Below are 17,835 nucleotides of genomic sequence, written 5' to 3'. Positions count from 1 at the left end.
GGAAAGAACCAAATCATTATCTGACTTTTTAAATAATTCATGTGAAATTAAACCTATATGTAATAGTCAAAGATACTCAATCCTAGGTAGTTTCAAGATTAAAAAAAAACATTTTAAGTTATTATATTTACATGCTATGAAGCAGTGATAGTAAACAAATAATCCACACAATGATTTCAAGGCATCTGCATTGAATGTTTAAAAAGAATTGAGTTTTTATAAATTATAAAAAAATATTTGATAGATTTTAGAATTTTACATATGTAATGTGAAAGCAGGATCCTAAAGCTATCAAGTAAATGTTTTACAGGTCACTAATTATGAACCTCACATAGAAAAATTATCCTCAAATAAACAGCAGCAAATTTTCCATTAAACAAAATATTTGTTTCTGTTATAATCCTATTATTATTTTCTTTTCATTTATATAATGTTTATTGTTTGATATATAGTAAAAAGTTAAATAAAGTAAACTTTGTAAGCATTATTTGTTATTTTTTAAGTACTCAAATTAAATATCTGATCCACAATTTGGAATCAGTAATTTTTTAATTCAATTTCGACCCACTTTCTGAAGAAGGATTTCTACTGCTGTTCAAGGAAAAACATATTCATAAGAGTAGTGGCATAACAGGGCTGTGGAGTCAGAGTCAAAGTCGTGGAGTCGGAGTCAGAAAAAATGTGTCGACTCCAACTCCTGCATTTTAAATTTAGTTTTTTTTTTTTATTTAAATGAACAAAAATTTATTATATATTTATTAATTTTTAAAAATATTTTTGTATTTTGTTATAATTCATTTATTTTAAATACAAAACGCATCAATTTAATTTATTAAATATGTAGTATTCTTTGTAGTATTTGTGTTTAGTAGTTAAATTATTTTGATCCAATTGGATTTGAATATTTTTGAATCATTCCTTTATTATCCCTGCTCTAAATAAGTACTCTATTTTTCTGAATGAGCCAGACTAATTTATCAGAGTACATATTTTTATTTTCTGAAAAAGGGGCTGAAGTAGCTAGCTAGATCACACACTTTTTAGTTGGACTAACTCTTCTGGAAGGGTGAAATTGAAGTGCAAATGCTGTCGAATATATGTAGATGTAAAATTTTATCGCCCGCTTTCCTCTCTTATTAAATATTTGTTAAAAATCAATTTTTTTATACAAATAAATATTAATAAATATTTAAAAATACTAACTATAAAAGTATTTGGGTAAATGCCCCAGGATCTTTTCAGAGTTTAGAGTAGGGTACCACCTATGAGTGCCTCTGCCCCCCATAAGATGACTTGGTATTTAATTTTGCTGGAGTTGGGAGTCGGAGTCGGCCTACTAAAATTATCAGGAGTCGGAGTAGTAGTTGAGTGTTTTTTACCGACTCCACAACCCTGTGACATAATGGTCACATTCTGGTTTATGAAGTGTATGACATTGTCTTCTAGGTTATAAACTCATTTTTAAAAAATTTTATTTTCATTTTTTTATTTTTATTCTTGAGGGAAAGATGGGTTATATTTTTTTATTTACAAGTCAGTGTAAGTTTTAACGCATCTGTGACATCTCTAACACAACTGAATAGAGTATTTTCGATTTCCTTTAATTTGTGGTTAGTGTTTACTTATGTTATTGGAAACTATATTCCAAGATGCACAATAAAATACATGTAATTACAGTAAAATACATGTAAATACAGAAAATCCTAATTAATTCAAACTTAGATAGTTTGTAACTGTACTATTCGTTCTGACCAGGAATATAAGATTTACATTTTAAGGAATTTTGTTATAATGTTACCACCCAAAACTGGTTATACTTGAATTAAAAACTAACAACCTATAATTCAGCAATTTTTATAATGATGATGCCCATTTAACACAGATGAAAACATTTGCAAGTATTACAAAAATTGCTGGATTATAGGTTTTTAGAGTTTTTGGAATTTGGTTAGTTTGAAATACAGCTCCTTCAAAATTTGAAGTGAAAATTCTGTCTGAACTGTGATATGCATATGTTAACTCATTTTTTTAAATCAGTGTGTTTCCATAATATAAAAAAACAATAGACCAAGAACAACTCTAATCTGGTCAATATGGCTTTGCTTTTACAAAAGTATTTTTTCAACCAGTGTGTCACGAGAGGATCTTAAATGTGCTACAAAAATTTTTGAATGCAATTAAATAAATTATTTTCGAAAAAAGCCTACAGAACAATAAGTATACATTTCAAAATTAAAACCTCTTTAAATTGATTATACGAGTTTTTCATTGTTATAATAAATAAACGTATACATAATGTAGTAAAAAATACAGTAAAATAATATTATACTTCACGCCAACATACAGTAATAAATGATTAACACATTGGTGTTGCGGCGTTACAAGCGTAACGCCGCAACACCAATGTGTTAATCATTTATTAGTAAAAAATATATATTCATATGCAAAATTATATTCTGAAAACATATCAAGCTCAGATATCTCATTAAATGTTCAATTATAATAAACCGAAAAAAAATAAGATTTTTAAAAGAATTTTAATTATCATCTATTTATTAGAAATTATAATAAATTGTTTTGTGTTAATAAATAATTTATGAAAAATGAAATCTTTCATTTTACTCTTTTTTTTAAATCATTATAATATAAGCGTGGCACAAAAATTTAATTTTTGGTTCAAGTGTGCCATGAGATAAAAATAGGTTGAAAAACACTGTTTTACAGTAGCACATTTTCAGGTATCACATTACTCATGGACTACCTTTATTCTCTTATCTCATAAAATATGGATGGGTTTCAGAATTGTAAGATTGGGCTGCAAGTAGCAGATTGAGATATTTGTAGGGCTCTAGGCTACTACTTTTGGGTGACTTGCTACTTTTTGTGCCAATTTAAAAATAATTTGGGCTACATTTCAAAAAATTCTTCTTTGCTTTTTATAAAACCTATCTGTAACCTGTGAGGTTTTCATTGGACAAGTGCTGTTTATCTGCAGTTTATTTATATTATTATTATTACAGTAATTATTATGAGAATAGCTTTCTGTATATGTATTCAAATTTCGAGTGCTTAAAAATGACATCAGTTACATGGCATTTGGCATACTGTGCAAAAATATATATATTTCAGATAATTCAAAACTCAGTAATTCAAAGTTGCAATTATTTTGTCCATTGAATTTCAAACTAATGAGAATTTCCTGTACTGGCTGTCCTTATAAAATCATTTTATTTTATAGTGTCTTAGAGCAAACCACATTAACAAATAAAGAGTCTGCAATGTACTGTAAACATCACCAAATTGTAAATATATACATTTACAAGTATGTATGTACATGTATTTGTACATGTAATTAAATTTTAGTTTTAACATAGTACAGAAAAAAAATTAATTTGTTTGTAAGCTTAAAATAGATTCTTATTAACCATATATTATTAAAAATGAATTTATAAATAAAATACAGAACTGAAAATGATTATTTGTGGTTTAGCCTAGTGACAAGTAAATTCGACTTAAGTCACCTCTCCTGGAACCAATTACCGACGTAAGGTGAGGTATACCTGCACCTTTGAATTGAAGTGTTTAAATTTTGCTAGGGTATAACCTGATTTCCTAATTGTGAAAATAATATGTCCTAATTCTTTATCTTCTAGGTCTTAAATGTTGTAAATTAAAAATATGTTCTTTCTTGAATCTTCTATAAAGTTTGTAAATACTTGTTCTAATTTTGAATTTTGCCTGAGGATGACAAACATATACTGTTAAATATACATGCAAAGTTTTGTAAAATCAATTACTATTCTGTCAATTAAAGTTATTTAACACTGACAGACAGTAGTTATGTTTATTTTATGTTATTATTGGAAACTTTGCAAAAATATAATAGGGTATACTGTAAGACAAATGAGAGGGCAATTAAAACAGAACACCAAAAGAATAAAAATACATTATAAATTTGAAAATAAAAAATACATGAGTAAATTACTAGAAACATTCACAGAAACTGAAAATGAGATAACTAATAATTACATAGTTCTTTAATACTTCTTCCAGCAATTATTTTCTTAAAAAAAAAATAAAAAAAAAACATTTTTGGCCTCTTTATTAGCCCTCTTCAGGTGTATGAGCAGAAAAAGAATTTGATTAAGCTTCCAAAAGTTTTATAGAATTTTAATGCAGCTGAAATTCACATAAAAAAAAAAATGTGTTGTCGTCTATACTGGAGCTTTTAAAAATAATTTCTAAAAAGCTCAGATTCACTCCATTCTATACATTTGGAAGTTTAAAATCGGCAGATATCCAACAAGATTCAAATTTATATCCAAAGTATTCAAAAATATTTAAAATAGCTTCAAAACATTTTGTATAAAATTCAAAACTGGATTAAATGAAAAACAATATACAAAATGAATATATAATATTACATTACATCCACTTCCTTATCTCTATGTTTGACATATATTTAGTAAGGCCTGCCAGGTCTGTAGAAGACTTAATCTGTATTTACTGTTAATGCAGTTTCCTATTTGCTCTTGCTTATTTTTATTTTAGATTTGTCAAAAATTATTTTTAAAAGCTTAGCTTCATTCCAGTTTGGTATTACACCGGTTTCACAGGTATATTGGGCCAAAGCTGTTGTTTACTTCTTTTTCAATATGATAGTGTGTGCTCATTAATTCTAGATGTCAGGGATCTAAATGTAGCTCCAATGTAGGCCAGATGAGTACTAAATCTATTGTCAGTTATCAATATTTTATATATTCCAGGGCTTTTAACTTGCTTCTTGTATTCAGTATAAGTTTAGAAACATTAGGGCTTTGAATGTAGGTTGTTGGGCTACAATTTGACCATTGTAGACCTATAAATTTCCACTAGTGTCTGGTTGTCTGTCTGTAATCCTTAATCTCAAGAACAGAGTTAGCTAGATGAATGTCAAGACCAGATATGAAAAGTTTAGGGACAGGAGGCCCATTTAACTAACGTGATTTCAATTCAAAAATTTTTCCCATAACAGAGTTAGATACATGACTGGCATGACTCTTTTGTTAACAGAAAAACGTATGATGTACAGGGACAAGACTATTATAATCCAGAGCATATATTTTAAATTAAATAAATTAAAAATATGATTAAAAATTGAAGTCTGACATTGTGATGATGTCACAAATAATTGCTCGTTTTACAGTTTATATCTTTGACAATTTTAGAGTAGATGCACATCTTCAGCTCAAACTCAAATACAATATTAGCCTGCATAGTAGTCATTATTACAATCTGCCATTTGCCATTCTTCCTCTATGATATGTGATATATTCAAAATCATACCAGGGTTACATCCATGTTTTCAGCTATCATCTTAATATACGCCAATTCATACTGCCTCTCATCCAAGAGAGAGCAGTGATTATAAACCCTTCTTACAAGTGTGTTGAAGGCTGCCATTTTGTACCTCCACGGATTGTGTGAAATTGACAGTATTAGCATTGGTAGGTAAGCTGGTTTACAGAATATGCTTTTACATATGCTCATGCCAGCCTGCTCAATCTCCATATCAAGGAAATGGATGTTATTGCTGCTAGATTGATCTAGTAACAGTGTCAGATCACTGCTGCTGTTGTTAAATTCATGTAGAATGCTCTCTATATCCAGTTTAGTATTCCAAATAATAAAATTGTCTCAAAAAACCTTGTATATAATTTTATATGCCTACTGAATTTCCTCAGGGCCTATTGTTCAATGCTTCTAATGACCAGTTCATAAACGTTCTCCAATATGGGGCTTCCCATTGCTGTTCATTGCCTTTAACAATCATACATATGTGCAAAAATTGGTTTCCCAATTTTTGCACATATGTATGATTGTTAAAGGTAAAAAATGAGGAATAAAAGTACATGGGCAAGATCCAAGATTTGATGATGATGTATATTTGATGTTTATAAGTGCACAAAAGCAGGGTTCAAGTTTTATAGAAGGAAACATGATAATAAAGTTCATAATGGTGAAGTGCTCATTGCCCATTATTGAGATAATTTGTAGTCTGCAGATAAGCTTTCCACTGCTCAAAACTGTATATTGATAACTTTTAGGTGTTCCTAGAGAACCCAGTATATTCTATGTTCCACATAGATTGTGGGTGAACTGGCTTTGTTTAATATTGATCTTATCCGCTGGCATGTTTGATGCATTTTTACATAGTTGAACACCCTTGGTGGGTTGAGAAACACTATGTTGGTATAAGAGAGGTTCAAAATCTTAGCTAATTCAGAAAGCACCAGCTTCTAAGACTCTATTTCTATCTTCTAGGACTGTTGTCTCTTTTGTTTGATTTTTACTGCTTTTTTCATTGCTTCTTCTACAAGGCTAATGATCATTCTGTCTAATAATTTTTAATCTGCTTGTCCAATTTAATTCTCAGAGTTTGGTTTGTCTCACTTATATAGTTTTTCTGTTAACTCATTTCCTCTTCTAAGGGTAAAAAATAATGAAAAGAGAAAATATAGTATGGAAAAATTTGTATATAACATAAAAGTAGGAACAATATATAAAAGAGATTCCAACAGTTTGGCACCAGCATAGAAAAAATTCATAGAAAAAATAAAAAAGTACAGGTAATATTAAAAAATTAGATTAGAAGTAATACGAAGTTTAATGAAATCTAATAAAAGCAAATTTGAAGAGTTGGAGATTAGTCTTAAATTTATACATATATACATTCAAAATAATCAACCTTGGAGCTGAACTCAGAAAAATATTTATTTAATTATTTTTAAATGTTTCTGAAAATTGATTTTATCCTCAAACTAAAAAAAAAAAAAAAAAAATTAATTAAAGTGAAATTACAATTCAGGAAATAGCTCATAAAATGTAATTTAAAACTCATTTTAATCAATCATTATTAAAATTAACAAAAACTTACATTTGCTAGAAGTACTTAAACCAAAGTTAAATTTTTTTAATACAGTATATTATTTATTTCAACTGAAAAAAATTAATAATTTTGGGTTTTTATTCTTTCATAAATCCATTTGATTCAAAGAATCTTTTTAGACATAAAACATTTAACTATGCTGTTAAGTATATACTCAAAATATCAATGAAAGATGACAAAACATATAAAAGAGCTAATATATTCACAAGTTTTGATATCACAGAAAATGAGAGAAAAATGAAATTAAAATGGTAAAAATATTGGTTTCGAAAAACAAAGTTATCTATATGTGTAAGGACAGAAAAGTTTCCTAGATGTTCAAAGAAATAGTATTGATCTACTAAGAATGGTATTTATTAAAATGTAATTTATATCAGAATAATATTACAGATGATAATTAACAAAAGAAAAATATTTTATAAAAGAGATATTACGAGAATGTTGAAATAATTTAAATAAACACAAAATAGTAAGGAGGCTATGTTTTTAAAACTCATTTTTAAAAACAACAGAACACCATGCACAAGTGGTTAAAAAAGCCATTAACACTAAATCTCCATGGAAACTGGAGAAGTGATATAACAATGACAACATTGTCACGAGTGTGAATGTGCTCATAGACTATGTTGTGGTATGTTAAGTTAAGACCAGGTTTACTTTCCATAATAGGAATGATTGGTTGTTTTCTTTTAAAACATCACAAGGACTAATTCTTAGTCCCAAATAGCATGACTTTGCACTGCAAATTTATAGGAATTTAACTACTGTGTTATACAAAAATTATTAGTACAAAAATGAATAACATAGAACGAAATATAAATTCTAAATTTTATTTTAAATTTATATTCAATTCTGCATTATTTATTTAATTTTCTATTGTTAAACTAATAATGTCTGTAAACAAATTGAAAACATTCATTTATATTAAATATTTTTACTAGACTAAATGATGATTTATTTGAAAAAGAAAATTGGAAAAGGTTTTGATGGTAGACTTTTAGAGCAAAATTTTCTACATCTAACACTTGTAATAAATGTTGAAAAGTAAAAAATGAAAGCATAAAGTATTTTCTTTTTAAAGAAAAATTTTCAGTTTATTGTTATTTTCAACAGAAGTTTTATACAAACAATTTTGAAATAAAATATTACAAGATGTTCTTTTTTGTACTTTTAGAATTTATTTTCCTTATTTACTGTATATCCAAAAATGAAAACAAATATTTTTAAAAAAGTATTTCTAAATTCTACATAGAAAACTGATTATTTTATAGTTGATTAGGATATATACATATATACAATATATGAAATACATGATTTAATTTTTTTAATGGTCATTGTAGAATACATTGTTCAATTTTGTATTGATTTTATTAAAATTTTAATAGAAATTGAATTATTAAATCAAAATATATACTGATATAACTTAACTTCAAATCTTTCAAACAGTAAATTTGAATATATAATTTATTCTAGTAATTAAGAATTCATTAAAAACAAATAAGTTATCAAAATTATTATATTTAAAAAATCAAACCTAGTTACTTTTAAATGAAAAAAGGAAAAAATTGAATTTGTTTTCCATAAAAAATATGAATAATAATACAATAAAATCATCAAACTTTAATTCAATCTTTTATTAAAAATAATTCTAACCTGCAAAATATTATCTCTTTTCCACCCTCAAAATAGCTGTATTTTCCCCATTTTCTTGGAATTTCTACCACCATCACTCCACTAAGTCCGTATAAAACTAAGAAATGGCCAACTTTGTTAATGAGTAGATAACTGACTTCAAATAATGGAGGATTTGTAAGCATCAATGTCTGAAAAATAAAATATAAAAACATTTCTTATCAAAGAAATAAACTGTTAATAGGAACAAATTAAAATAGAATATATGGCTAAATTATAATATTTTCTAAATTATTAAAAACTTAATGTCAATTTAGAGCAATTCGTTCAGGGCCAGACAGACACATTACAATTTTGTTCTAAATAAATTTCTTTTAAATATAGATTTTTAATAGTTAAAAATAATAATATATTTTGTAAATAATACATCTTGATAATTTTTAACAAAATATTTTTTAAAAAAAACATCATGAAAAATTCCTTTTATGATATTAATACAGGAAATTGCCATGAATAAAATGATCTCAGATAACAACTAGAGAATTTTATTTTATTTTAGCCTTGGACAACTGTTAATTAAAGCTGATTGTCAATCCAAATACCAACAAATTAAGATTAATAAAATAAAAAGACATAAGGAATGTGATACTTATTACATATAAATACACATGATGTAAATGATTTTAGATTTAGTTTATTATAATTTACTAATTAATTAAAACCTTCTAAAAGAAAGTTTCAATATTACTCTATAAAACAAATTGTTTTAACATGTATTTAAAACAAATTTTATTTCAGAGTTTAATACAAATTTATATATTGTTCATTATTTGTAAACAATATGCTCTGTAAATTGATAAAAACATAAAAAGAAGTCCCAATTTTATAAATTTTTGTAATGCTTGTAAACTTGTCAATTCATCAACAGTTTAATCACTTGGCATATTAAATAAAACAAATTACATTTGTTCTGTTTGATAATTTAATGAATTTACCAAACTTTAGAAATGAATATATGAAATTAAAAGTAAAACTAAAACTAACTGACTACTTTTACCATTCATACGAGATCAACTTTCAACATAAATAATACATATGCATGTATGTATAATTTAAGTACAGTCAAATCTCATGTTATGAATGCCTCCATTTAAGAACAAAATTTTGAATGTCATATTTGAATTTGAAATTTTGCTAAATATTCCACAAAAAGAACATGCATTTGGAACTCGTGAATACATTCGTTTTGGATTCATAATTTCCAAGAAAAACTGGACCCGAGGAAGATCCGAAAAAAGAGAAGGATCGAAAATAGCCTGTTTCTACATACACGATATATTGGAGTTACATAAGGGTTATCAGGTGTGTAATGTACAGCCACTCCAATCTATAGTGTTTATGATATTTGAGCCATATTTGCTCCAGTTTGTGTGTGATAACTCGGTTTCTGAACAAGCTACTTGGCAGAGCTGACCACTGATGGTCAACTTACTATACTAAAGTTCATTGCTTTCTTCCACAACTTTTTTAAAATGTACTTTTCAAACTGTGAGAAGATTTTATCAATTTCATTTTGTATATACAAACAAAAAAATAAACAATTATTTATTGATCCACTTGTGACAAAATTCATCAATTATATTTATTTTTTATAATTTATTGCTACATATGACAATAAACCTGAAAGTTTGAATAAGCAAGGAAATATTTTCAAAACCATTGCAACTTAAATGGCTTTATGACTACAACCTTACATAAAATATTTATTTTGAATATTCAAAATAGAAAAGAGAAATCAATTTCACATACACACTTTCTATAATCTCAACTTTATTAATAAATGACAATAATAATTATAAGGAAAGAAGTTGTTAGAAGCTTTCAGTACCTAACAGATGTGTCTATTATTTTTAGTTCTTAGAGAATATTTCAGTAATACAAGTATTATAAGTATTTCTGCTCAAGGTAGCATCACTTTGCAACCATTAAACTTTTAATGCAACCCATAGTTTGAGAAATGCCGCTTACACTATGGTATATGTTATATGGATATTTGGTAAAACCTTACATTGGTCAGTTTTCTAATACACAAATAATAAAATATTTTCTCAATCTTACGTATTTTACTTTCAAAAAAAGTACACAAAAATTTCAAAATTTCGTGCATTTCTTTTGAAAGTACAATACGTAAGATTGTGAAAAGTTCTGACTCCATTGATTCTTCTTAAATACCTTACAAAAAATATTTTCTTACAGAATCATAATATATAAACAACAACTCAACACGATTTTTAATTAAAACCATATGTTCAAATTTATCATGAGATGACAGTTTAACTGCTTACTTCTAGACAAATTCTTCATATCTAATTATTGTTTGGTTGGACTTGGGATATATGGTCCAAAAGCCTAGGTAGGATCAAAAAGTACCAGGTCAAGACATAAGGGTATTTAAATATCGTTTTGGTTAATTTAAGAATCCATAAATCTTAGTATTGCATATACCATTTTAAAGCTCCAAATGTAGGTTTATTTCTTGAAGATATGCCATAATAGGTTGACTTTATTCATTGTTATCTAGTTATATGCATAGACCTATGTTGTCATCTAAGAATTTTCCATATCTATTATTGGAGATAATCTTGAACTTTTTTTACTGTTGGCAGATTATTTGTATGCGTCAGACTGTAAGCAGGGTAAAACAATTTGGGCATGCCGGTTAGATATCCTTTGTTAGCAGATAGCTGTGTGTATAAGTCACATGTTACCTGTCCTAAGTCAAACAAATAAGATTTAGTCTTTTCATTTTTTTTGTTGAGTAGTTGTATACTTTGTTTCTGGTTTCATAGTGTGTAGTTTGTTATTTAGCTCTTTGTCCCATTCCTCTTGCCATCTGTCATACATTTACCTGTTTATATGGCTATACATACCTTTATAATATGATCAGAACATTTTTCCCTGGCTACAGTTTGCTTGTTTGAAGTCAACAAGCAAACTGTTGACTTCAAACCTTTGTCAACAGTTTTGTTTCCATGGATTCCTATGAAACCAGGCAGCCAATAGAAGGATATATAGCATTTCCTGTGTGTTTGAGAGTAGATAGTATATATCGTTGAGAGTTTGAGTGGTCAGTTTTCCTGTAGATGTTGTCTGTAGAGCAGTGGTTCTCAATCTTTTTGAACTTGGAGAACACTAAACTTTCGCATTTTTTTCCGCAGAACACTTACATTACATCAGCTTTAAAGCAGGGATGACAGACCTTTTTGAAATCAAGCGCATTCAGTCTAGTAGATGACGACATTGGTGTTCACTAATTACATTCCCATACAAAAATTATTTTACATTGTATTGATTTTTCTTTTGTAACAATTTTTTAATTGTATATTTGTTTTTTTGTGGGACACTTGAAGTGGCTTCACAGAGCACCTGTGTTCCGCGGACCATGGATTGAGAACCACGGCTGTAGAGCAATGAGAGTCAGTATGTATTATTGTTTGTCTGTGGTCATATCTTTATACATGTTGGAAAGCCATAAGGATTAAAAACATCTCTACAGTAAAGACTGTTTATTTCTACAAGCAACCCTGCAGCATGTGTAACATCAATGCATACAAACACAGCTCCTAATGTTTTTGTTTTGGAGCCATCTGTATTTATATTGTGTGGCTGTATTGAGATTGATTTTCTGAAAATGTTTTGCTGATATACATAAGTTGGAGCTATCAATTTTGGGTAGCTGTGCATATTGAAATGCATTTCTGATGCTGGATAGAGCCTTGATGAAGTGGTATGAGTCATGTTATTTGGATGTATAGTTGAAAGAAAAGTGCTTATAGGTAGATCAGTATGTAAATGTATAGAAACTTATATGAAGGGTGCAGATGAAGAAAGACTTCTAGTATTAATAGGATTGTTTGCTGGTGTAGGAGGGATACCTTATGTTTTGGAGTTTCAAATATAATTATAAGGAAAGGCACTGTCTTTATAGAGAGAAAAGTGGTTTTGTTGATTCCACACATATAGGCTTGGTATTAATGAAGTTTGGAATAATCCTGTGCATAGGCATATTCCTGTGTGATGAACAGAATCAAGCAGATGTAGTCTTGATGAACTTGCAGATCTATATATTTTACTTCCATAGTTTAGTTTTGCCAGTATAAGTGATTGTTAGATTTTCTGCATGACTTTCTGGTTAGTTCCCCAGAAAGTATTGCATAGGATTTTCATTAAATTCATTGCAAGTGTACACCAACATATTTTGGTAATTAATATGAGATTTAAATGTAAGGGATTGTCAAAGATCATATTCAGAACTTGGTTTCTGTTTGGACTGTTATTTGTGTATCTCTGAGTTGGATAATCAAATCATGATGTAGATCTTGGATTCTACAGAAATGGACATAAATTATTTTTGTTGTTGAGAAAGTAAAATTATTTGACTTTGCCCAAGATCCTAATTTATTTATTGTCAGTTGTAGACATGGTTTGATTGTGCTCATATTTGTTGCTGTGTAATGTATTTGTAAGCCATTAACATATAATAATAAAAACAATTGACATATATTGATCGATGTTATTTCAACTTGTCAATTGTTGTTCCAACAGTTTATTAATTTGTAAAATGAATAGTAGTAATGAGAGGATAAATCCTTGTGGTACTCTCTTCATTTTTGTTGGAATATGTCCAACAAAAACAGGTACTTCCAATTCAGCGTGAAAGGACCGATTTTCCAGGAATCCTTCTATAAATACTGGTAGATTCCCTCTTAGCCCAATATCATAGAGGTCTGTCAATATGCTGTGTCATCATGTTCTCTACATAGATGCACTGCGAGTAAATGTGGATGGTTATATCAATAATTAAATATGTCTGAAAGTGAAGAATAGCTCAGGGTTCTGGTAGCATAACAGGTAATGCATCCGCACAATAAGCGAGAGCTGTGGGTTTGAGTCCTGCTCCAGATCGATTCTTTTCTTCCAGATTATTCTAAATTAATTAGTAAATATTATAATTATTAAATTTAATAAGAGATAGCACCTAATGCTTACCTTTAGTACCAAATTACTGAATAGTTAATCATTAATAGCATTTAATAGCCTAATTAATTACGGCAATCATTTGCTTTATTATTAATACATTGGGCTTAGTGATGTTTATATAGCTTCTCTACATGCTTTTTCAATATTGGAGAACACAGAGGAGATGGTGGTGGTGAAGGAACTCCTCCCAGATGTCTGTTTCAAGGAGGAGGAACTGTTCTATTGTAGATTGGTGGTGTGGAAAGCTTCCCTCTATTGAGGATATACTATTATATTGTATCAGGTACCATCTTAGTATGGAATTTTCCACTGACTCCATCACTTTCCTCATACAGCTTGTTAGGACTATTGGCCAATAACTTTGTGTGTTTGTTGCACATTTATTTAGTTTCTGGATTAGGATAATTATCACTTTCTTCCAGGAATGTGGATATCTCTGTTCTGTTGATATATTATTAAATATAGCAAGTAGTGACAATTGTGTTATTGAGGATAAGTTGCAGAGCATGGCATAGTGAATTTGGTCAAGATAAACTGCTATATTTTTGATTTGTTGTAATTCATATATTGTGAACAGACTGTTATTGGACTTAGCTGGTATACTACAAAACCGTATTGGAGTTTGTTCAGCTTTCCTTTTCAAAGTCCGAAATGATTGGGTATAAGTAATTGTGCTTGAGTAGAGTGCAAATGTTCTGCCCAAGCAGTTTGCTAGCCAGTTTATCTGTTACTGTACTGTTGTATTTGGTCAGAATTGAGATTTATTGAGTGGTGATCATCATTGCTTATTAAACCATATTTTATAAGTGAAATGTGTATGTTTTTAAAATAATGAAATGTTAATGGAAAACACCAGACTGTTAAACATTCTTTATTCAATTCTTCACCTTGGTCAATATATTAGTCAAGATGCTTTTTGGACTTGAGAGCCCCTCTTCAGCTGACACTGTAATATTAGACCATTGTTAAGCCATTTAATTTATGCCTTGATGTTCTGATAGTAGTTCTGATGCTTAACATAGAATTTTAAATAGCAAGAGTTAGCATTAAAATTAAAAAATTAAATATTTGTATTCCTGGTGTAAATTTTTATCAAGGTGTAAGCACAAACCAGATGATCGAGTGTATACCATATATAATTTTTTAACTAAACAGACTATTTATTTTCATTTACGAAAATCAAATAAATTTCATACCTTTTCATGTAATTAAACTTTTTGTCATGTATTTGAAATATGCCTCAAATAATTTTTCCTTACAGAATGTAAAAAGAATTGAAAGTTGACACCATGAAAGAAGAATCTGAAAAACTGTTATAATTGCTGACTGGGTCTAAAAATTATCAGCAACCTCATTTATCAAAATGCTGGAATTTACATTATAAATTATGTAAAATATAAAAACTCCACAGTTTTTAAACCTATTTTGATTCCAAAATTCAATATCTAAATAAATTTTAAATGAATTTGTTTTTAAAATTTTTATCACTACTTCACAATCTTACTACACACCTGAGCATTTGCTGAGAGAATTGTTTATTAACAAACATTTTCAACCTACTACCATAGACCATCATCATATTTAAGAAAATGTTCCACAAATAGAACATTCCATTTAAATTTTTAACATTTGAAGTTACACAAATTGAAAACATAAATTATGAAAAATATAAGGTTAACAAAATACAAATACAAATAAAATTAGGAAAAATAAAAAAAATCAAGAAAGTATAACATAAAAGTAAAGCCAAATATGATTATAGAAAACATATAACTCGGGGTTTTATGTCCTAATCTCTTTTCTATGACATATTTCCAAACCTTTGGCTTAGAAATATGTCAGAGGGATACAAATCATCCCTACTGTTTAGGCACTGTTCACTGATCTTGCTCTTGTATATCTCTATTTTCTCCATATTCATAGTGATGGTTGGAGAATGTTTGGTTCAGCCCACTTTATAACTGAGCCTTCCACTTATGACATTGCTGCTAAAATTGTATTACTATAGCCTTTTTCCACATTTGTGTTGCTTGAGTTGCACCATGACATTCCTCTGTGTAACCCCAATGTAATATTTTTTGACTCCTGACTATTGATTTTCATAGAGTATTTTGTATACTCCAGATTGTTCTTTCTTTAGTTTGTCTTTATCATTCCTCAATAAGTTGTAAATATTAGGCACTATTTTGTACACTATCTTTGAGTTTGTAAGTTACGAGCTCATTTATAATGCATAAACCCTATCCGGAACTGGATATAGATATATATAATATAACAACAATTCCAAACCTAAAATCCAGTGAGAAAAACAAAGACTTTTATTGAACAACAAAGGTTTTCAACCTTTACAAAGGTCATCTTCAGGTTCTACTGGTAGAGCACAAATAAAACAAAAACTGAATTTAAATAACCCCTGTTGTGTACAAACTTTGCATGTGCAGGAACACAATAATAAATTATGAAATAAAAACAATTACAAAAGAAAAAACGACTTTATAATGCCTCCCAAATGTTTGTTGTATATAAATTTATTGATTCTATTGAAGTTTCTTAGAGATTTATCTTTGTTTTCTTCAAAACTCCTGATGAGCTCTTTTACAGTGGATTTTTTTATATCCCAAAGATGTTGTAATTTCTTTAAGTCTATTGATTTCTATTGTTGACCACACTCAAAAAATTCTGAATCCTCTGGTTATTTCTCCAAATTATAAATACATCATTCATATATCTTTTTATAATAAAATGTCTCCTGTGAAGGGTATTTGAGGATGGCTTTCTTCAGCTTACAGAGTACTAGTTCACATAAAAGTCCTGACATAGGACTTCCCATTGAAACTCCTTTCTTTCGTTTATAAGACTTTTCATTGAATGTAAAAAATGACTGATAGCAAACTAATGTGGCTAATTCATTCATTTCATTTGGGTAAGCAGATAACTTGGGTTTATGTTGAATTAAATTTTCTACCATAAGCTGAAATTTTTATACATTATATATAAAATCACACATCTTTTCATACATTTTCAGCACTTCTTTATGATTCTAACAAACATTTTTGGCTTGATTTAAAGGCCTTCTTCAGGTTAAAAGACTCTAAAATGGAACAATTCAAAGTTTTTTTGAAGTTATTTAAATTTCTCATGTTGTAACTTGAAATTTATAAATTTAAATAAAATTATTTATTAAAAATATAAAAGAACCGATAATAAATATTAAGCACATGGAGGCAATTAATAAAAAAATTATTAATTCTGATCTCTGGATACTAACAGGACTTATTCATATATGATCAACATAATCCAAGTCTGCAATGATCAGCTGTATGAAGAGTAAAGTAGCGTGAATAAACTCTCTTTATGACAGCAAAACTGTTTTGCTAGGCTATTATAAAATTATGTTAAACATACTTATTCAAACCAATAATGATTCCTTTATGAGAGTTATAAAAAGTTACCAGTTTGAAATTGGATTTGAATTCATATTCCTAAAAACTAAGCTAGTACATTAACAGTTAAAGTCCAGATTCTAAGTCGATCTCTAGATATAGCCTATATTTTTGTGGTCAGTATAACAATATATATAACAGACAACAATATATAAAGTCTGGAAACAATAGGGTTGCCTATCATCCATTAAAATATATTGTCCTCCCATCCTTTTATTACTACTATCCTCCTTTTAAGTATTACAATTTTAATTATTTGCTTTTGTTTAATTCTTCTTTATTTCTAAAATATTACCAACAGACAACGTTCCAGTAATTTATTTTCTTATTCTAAAATAATAGTTTTCTATTTATCACTCACTAGAGCAGGGATGGTGAACCTTTTTCAGTCTGCATGCATATAATAAACATACTTATCTTTAAAAATGTTTACGCATGCAAAAGCTTTAGACTTCAAATAATACTGTTTAAAAAAAATTAAACTAATACACTTTTATTGGAATAAATGTTAAGAAGCTGATTGAAAAAAGGCTGATCAGGTGATAAATCAAAAGGATAATTGAAAAAGACAAGTGATATAGCAAAATCTTATGATAAGTTACATGCCAGACAATTTCTCTTGATATGCCAAAAGTTTGCCATCTCTGCACTATAGTAATGGAAAGAGAAAGAAACTATTATTAATAAGTCAAACAAGCTAATAAAATTTAGAGGATTAATTAGGGTGGCAATGTACGACAGTTGGTAATAATTCTAACATTGGATTTAAAACCCCATTTATTGTCCATTTAA

The 17,835-nt window shown here is 28.3% G+C and overlaps 1 protein-coding gene across 1 annotated transcript in view; it reads right to left on the bottom strand.

Annotated features, from left to right (window-relative positions):
* The window catches only part of mbo (Nuclear pore complex protein Nup88), a 128,353-nt gene that overhangs the window by 77,617 nt on the left and 32,901 nt on the right, over positions 1 to 17,835 (bottom strand). Inside the window, exon 2 of the mRNA XM_067282205.1 lies at positions 8,582 to 8,751. Within this exon, the coding sequence (XP_067138306.1) occupies positions 8,582 to 8,751 (170 nt within the window). The remainder of the gene's footprint in view (positions 1 to 8,581; positions 8,752 to 17,835) is intronic.

Source organism: Centruroides vittatus, unplaced genomic scaffold (assembly GCF_030686945.1).
Source record: "Centruroides vittatus isolate TY-2023 unplaced genomic scaffold, ASM3068694v2 contig_943, whole genome shotgun sequence".
Taxonomy (NCBI): domain Eukaryota; kingdom Metazoa; phylum Arthropoda; class Arachnida; order Scorpiones; family Buthidae; genus Centruroides; species Centruroides vittatus.
Note: the sequence above shows the minus strand (reverse complement) of the source record. Positions and strands in the feature narration are given on the sequence as shown.